This window comes from Crocodylus porosus, unplaced genomic scaffold (genome assembly GCF_001723895.1).
Source record: "Crocodylus porosus isolate Cpor-Errol unplaced genomic scaffold, CroPor_comp1, whole genome shotgun sequence".
Lineage (NCBI taxonomy): Eukaryota > Metazoa > Chordata > Crocodylia > Crocodylidae > Crocodylus > Crocodylus porosus.
The window spans coordinates 39,819,539-39,825,905 of record NW_017728947.1 but is presented as its reverse complement, the minus strand read 5'-3'; the positions used below and the strand labels follow the sequence as shown (position 1 = coordinate 39,825,905).

General features: G+C 44.5%; 1 protein-coding gene across 1 annotated transcript in view; it reads right to left on the bottom strand.

Moving 5' to 3' along the window:
• API5 (apoptosis inhibitor 5) overlaps positions 1-6,367 on the bottom strand; it is a 22,016-nt gene that overhangs the window by 6,310 nt on the left and 9,339 nt on the right. Inside the window, exons 8-11 of the mRNA XM_019551922.1 lie at positions 3,145-3,234; positions 2,111-2,292; positions 1,709-1,802; positions 293-349 (exon numbers count right to left, since the gene is read on the bottom strand). Of these exons, the coding sequence (XP_019407467.1) occupies positions 293-349; positions 1,709-1,802; positions 2,111-2,292; positions 3,145-3,234 (423 nt within the window). The remainder of the gene's footprint in view (positions 1-292; positions 350-1,708; positions 1,803-2,110; positions 2,293-3,144; positions 3,235-6,367) is intronic.

Sequence of the window (6,367 nt, the reverse complement as noted above, 5' to 3'; positions counted from 1 at the left end):
GCACTGAAGGTAATGGATTCAGCTTGCAGAGAGGGGTGGTGGGCTCAGTCTGGCCTATAGGACCACCACCATGCTGTTTACCTGGACTGTGGACCATTGCTGGGCCACTCATCTGGTCCACAGGGCCAGATGAATTTGACCTGATGACGGTGTGCAGTCACCTGACATAATAGCCTGATACATCTAGAAAGTTTTTAAAATACTCTCTCTGTTTCTGATCATTCCTTTTCATGGATCCCCCTGTTGCAAACTTGCTCACTACATAAATCACAAAAGAAACATTAAGGCTTACCTTGATTAAAACATTGATGTTATTGGTTATTTTCAAGGCAACCACTTTAATTTTGTTCTGCCAAAGGGAAGAAAAAACAGCAGCTGAATTCCAGAAACTTCAGAGATTTGAGATTACATGAATTACTGGCATCAAACAAGAATCTTAGTGCACGTCCTAATAAATTACTGTGGTCTCACTGAGAGATCTCTCTAAGCTTTTATAACTTAGTTAGGTGTAAATTTTAAACTTTCCCCAGAGCTGTATTTCATGAATCCCACTGCTGACCACAGAATTTTAAGAACCTAAATTTTCTTAACAGTCTTTGTCCAGCACACTTCCCAATTCAAAATAGGTCACATCTATGCCAAATGGACACACACGCTATAGTGGAACAAAACTATCAGGAACTGACGAGGAAAGTTAAGCTGTAAAATGTAGCATCAGTGTATATACATAATAATGGTACATATAATAAATGCAGGACAGCTAAAACACAGCTTCCCAAATATGAAGTTGCGGCAAACTGCCCTCACCTTTTTTTTGAATGATTTTAGATTTAAAGAAAGTATTTCTGAAAATGACTGACAAGCACTGGTTAAAGATAAACGTTAGATACTGTGCCTACTTCTTCCCCTGCAGTTCTGTTAAACCAGTGGCTTTCAAACTGTATTCCACAGAATGCTGGCTCTTCGTCAATCTTCAGGATAGGTGTAGAGACCAAGAAGTGATATGTAAGGATTCTGTGACTTTAGGAAGTACTGTGCTAACCCCTCTCAGTCTTATTTGTAGCCTCCTTGCTAATCAACACTTTTGGCAAATCTTCATGCCAATCTGAAGGATTCCATAATAACAAAATAGGAGGTCTACTGAAATCTGTGCAAATGTACCCAGTACTCCCTGGCACTGCAATCAACCCTCAGCCCTCTCAACTTTTCCAGCTTCCTTGAACATGAGCCTGTAGTAATACATGCTACTCCTGACTTAACCACTGCAAATGACACCAAATTCAGTACTTTCATAATACCGACAACTGAATACTAGTTATGAGCTTGAGTTAAAACTTATTTCCATTTGTGGAGAAGTGAACCCAAGATCTTTACAGATAAAAGACTGGAGCTTTCATACAAACTTCCATCTAGTAGCAGCATTTCCTATGATTCTACAAACATTTGCTGTTTTCCACATCATGAGACAACTGTCAAACTGCATCATCTTTTTCATCCTCCAAATAACTAGTTATCAACTATATGGACAGCAGTTACCTTGAATGTGGAGGCAATTTAAATTCACTTAGCAGGTTTAAATGGAATAATAGTGCCCAGTCCTGCTAATTTAGTCCACTCACCCCACCAACAAAGGCTAGCATACTATGGTTTTGAAATGGCTATTTCAGTAACCTCAATAGAAGGAGAACTGCTCCTGAGAAATACCTACCTCCTCTGTTTTTAAGGCTTCCCCTGTTTTTCCTTGGAGTGCAAGACGAAGCTGTCTAATATATACCTGCAACCCTCGGGCAAAATACTGTAGCCTAATAAAAAAAAGTGAACGTTAAGTATTTCATGAACTCCACTCGAGCAAAAGTACAAAAGTATACATCACCTTTATAAAAAAATGCAGCACAAGTGAAAGGAAAGTGATACGACTAAAAAGGGCATTTTTGGCAAATAAATACCAGAAGTGCTTTTGCAACACTGTATTATTTAATCAATACATCCGATTTATGCTTTCTGTACTCAGACTACTCAACAAAGCAAGGAGTATTAATTGTTAAAATGCTCTTACAACAAAATTCCATTACATTTGTATCTAAGTGATCATTTCTCTCTCGTACGTTACCTGATTTTAAAATCTTTCAATTTCTCTGCATTCAGCTTGGCTGTAAGGAAATCTGGAAGTTTTCGTCCAAGCTGATGAAAACTGTACAGCAGGCACTCCACATAACTGAATTGTAACTTGGGCTCTTCATTACCAGCATTTTCCCCATTCTCTGCTTCCTCTGGAGGGAGGGGCATGTACTCCTTATGGAGCAGAAATCAGAACAGATACATTAGACTGAAAGCCTGAAGAAAAGGAACTGGAGGGCAAGTGTGTTTTGTACCTCTGCCAGAAGGCAAAGCCAAGAAAACTCCAATAATGGAAACAAATGCAACAAAAATAATTGTGTAGATAGTTCATAAATTTAATCTACTTATCAGTCGCCTTTGAATATAGGATCCCATGAACATCCCCCTACTCCATTTACTACTTAGGAAGTCAGTAAGCTTATTAATACAAAGATTTTCATTGCTGGACTGCCAAGGAAAACTGTTTACTCCTTTAGAGGAGTTACTACAATCTTGTGCACACACTATTTAAGCTAGAACAGACATATAACCTCGTCTACATTCATAAGTTCAACAAGTTCTCTTATTGTTGCACTAGTTTTAGAGATACAGCACTTGTTGGAACATTAGTACAAATCATTTGCTAACATTTCTTGTCATGTCATTTATTCCTGATCTAAGCCATCAAGTACCCTACCACCATTACTAGCAATGACAGAACTGTGCAGGAATTCGTGCATCCCCCTAAAACTGTCAAGCAAAGGTACAACACTAACAGTAGGTTTTAACCATGATAAGTTTTAAGAGCATTATGTGAACACAAGTCAGGATGAATTTTAATTGATGTGTATGCAGACAGTTCAGTTCATTTTACAGGGATTTGAGTGGGGCAAAGATAACTGCTCATGTCATAAACAGGAGTGTCTTCAAAACAGTCATTAACTTTACAACAGAGAAGGACCACAGATAAATGGGCAATAAGCTCCTAACGATGATTCACACTGAGGAAACATTTTTATTATATCACAACAAATAAAACTCTCTCACCAGTAATTTATCAAAGAGCTTCTTTAAGTTTGATTCTAGCTTTTCCATGTCACCACAAAATGAACTCATTTCAGCAAGCAGCTTCAGTACCTACAAATAAGAATAGTTCTTGGTAAAGCCTGCAGGTCTTTATAAGTAAAATCTTACAAATATTGACAAGTTTTAGCTTATTATTGTATTATTACAGCAATATTATTACCGCTTATTTAACAGATGGCAAAATTCAAACCCTGTAAATACAGAACAGCATTATAGACCATAATTTTGGAAAAACTAAAAAACCCCCCAAAAACCCCAACAACTCATGCCTGCTGTGGAACTTCTTAGTTATACTTTGGCTTTTCATGGTGGAAGCTAGTAGGCAACCAATGAAAATCAACATGTGATAATGTACTTTAAATAACTGTTTTGCTGTTAATGCCTACATAAGTTAGCTTGAACCTATCTGCAGGAGACCATTGGAGATGTTCATTTAAACTTCCTTCCTCAATGCATTTAGGGCCCTCTTAAAATTTGCCTCCTTTCATAATGCCTGCTACTAAAGGACTGAAACAATGATAGTATAAAAAGGCCTCCAAGATATTCACTCCTTGGCTTGACCCAGTTCAGCCTGGCTGAGTCTATCACACTGCAAGCTCTTTGATGCATGGATTCTGTTTTGTATTGCAAGCACAAAACTGACCAGCAGGCTACTTTAAGAGACTCCTTGGAAGACTTAACATGGTGGAACAAGAGCTCCGACGGTTTCACAGAGACCATGCTATACATAGTAATCACTGTCATTACTGTTCTTAATTATAGTAAGGCTTTCAGTACCTGTATTTACTGCTAGGTGTTCTGCTTGTTGTGCAATTCCATCAGCTGCCAGCCTTTTCTCTCCTTATCTAATTAACTGGAACAGTCACAGGACAACTGACCACCCATGTGACAATACATTGCTAGAAAACTCACTTTAGATTTTGTTGTTGCAGAGTGCATTCACTTCTGCCCTAGGAAGCATGCAGGAAGTCTAAACACACGCAGTCCACGTATACAACTGTGTCTGGCTCAGTAGAGGCTCAGGTTCTATTGAACAATTATTTTCTAGTAATTACAGCTGAGTGCAATGTTGAAATTCCCAATGACTACATCGTAAAGCAGTGGTCTCTAACTTTTTTAAGACAGAGATCACTTTTGGAATTTAAAAGGAACTCAAAAGCTAACCCTCACCTCCAAGCAGTTAAGTTTGTGGGGAGGGAAGAGAGGAGGAAATCGAGGCAGAGGGAAAAAAAATTATTTGGGGATGTGCCCCTGCCAGCAGGTAAGTCTGTGGGGGAAGGGGTGGGAAAGATTGAGGCCCAAGCCCTAGCCCCACTCCTTCTCTCACTGCTGGGGCCTCGATCTGCCTCCCCTCCCCGCCCCACCTGACAGCAGTGAGGCAGGGAGCAGGGCTGGAGTGGGGCAGGCCCTGCACAGCTGGGGTGGGACAGAGCCATGAGAGGCTCATCTGCGGGACACTGGAGGGGGGCGGTACTCACCCTAGGAGGACACAGAGAGGACACATGTCCCCCAAATTGTGAGAGACAGGCTGCTAGCCTGGCCATTTCCATCAGAGGCTTGGGCCACGCTGTGGCAGCATTGGGAGTGGGGCTACGGGGGGCTGCAGCCACCTGAAAATTCGCTATAGCCCCCACAACCCTCTCCCAGCACTGCCACTGCCTGGCCCGACCACAACGCAGCCCCAGAGCTCTGCCGGGAACAGACTGGCGCTGCCTCCCAGTCTCAGCCCACGGCAGCAGCGTCCCCAGCCACACACAGATCCGAGGCACACAGCCCCCATGCTCTTGTTTTCAAGGGGGGGGGAGGGGGAGGAGGAAGAGAGGAAAGGGCTCAGAGTGGATGTTCCCAGCAGAGGCTGGGGCTGTGCTGTGGTCAGGTTGAGTAGCGGCACTGCTGTGAGAGGGTTGGTGGGGGCTACAGTGGATTTTCAGATGGCTGCAGTCTCCTGTAGTCCTGCTCCTATCTCTGCCACCACCTGGCCCTATAGCAGCGCAGCCCCAGCCTGCCCCTCCCCACCCAATTCCAGGGGCATGTGCCCGCCTCTGTGCTGTGTACTTCCCCCCCACCACGCTCTCTGGGTGGGCCACTCATGGCTTCATCCCACCCCAGCTGTGTAGGGCCTGCCCCTGCTCCAACTCCACTCCCGCTCATCACTGTACCAGCTGTCCATGCTGCTCCACTTTGTGGGGGCACAGGACTCCCCGATCTGTGCAGTGGAGGTGGCTCCCGCTGCAGGCTGGGCTTTGTGCCCCGAGCCCTGCTGCAGCTGTCTTGGAAGAGGCCCAACACCACGTGCATTTGATTGCTGGGTGGGCAGGGGACAAAGCTCAGCCCAGAACGAGTTGCATGTGATGTTGAGCCACTCCTGGGCCAGCTAAAGCAGGGCTTAGGGCAGAAAGCCTAGCCTGCAGCAGCAGCCACTTCCACCGGGCACAGATGGCAGGGCATATGACCCCCGGGGACTCCGCGAGGGTATACACAGTGGCGGGAGTCCCGTTCCCCCCCGATAAGCTGCCTGAGCCTGATCCTCCAACCACCCATCTGGCTGGGGCCCCCTTCACCGACTTGCTCCTGCACTCTGGCCCCCACCTCTTCCCTTACCCCTACCCCACTGACTGACCTGCTGGGCTGTGGGGGTGAGGCACATGCATATGCAAGCATGCTCAGTCCTCCCAGCCCAGGATTGATTGCAAGAGGCTCTGGGATCTACCAGTTGATCCTGATCAACCAGTTGGTGACCACTACTGTAAAGTCTGCATGTGATGCACACAGGACTGTATTTTGACTGGGCCACACATGAACAAAGCCTGGAAATACAGCAGTAAAACCATTCCATGGCTGCCCCTATTAAGCACAGTGAAGAGAGATATTGAGAGAAACTGATGATGGAGATGGTGGGGCACTGCTACATTCCTGGGTTTGGTGCATGTGAGCAAGGACTAACCAGAAAGGACGCCCCCTACAGTGTTGATAGACCTTTGGTGGAAGTGAGAGCAGACCTCTCATGGGAAATACACACATTTTAATGATCAAGGAAATATATTTCTCAGTGACAGTAATGAGGAAATGCCCTCTGTGGGCCACCAAAGCATAACATGCTTTTTGGTACCAGAGTTTGTACTAGTGATACTTTAAATCTTAGTATCAATAATAGGTCTGGCTCTGCCCAGGTCCTTTTCTCTTA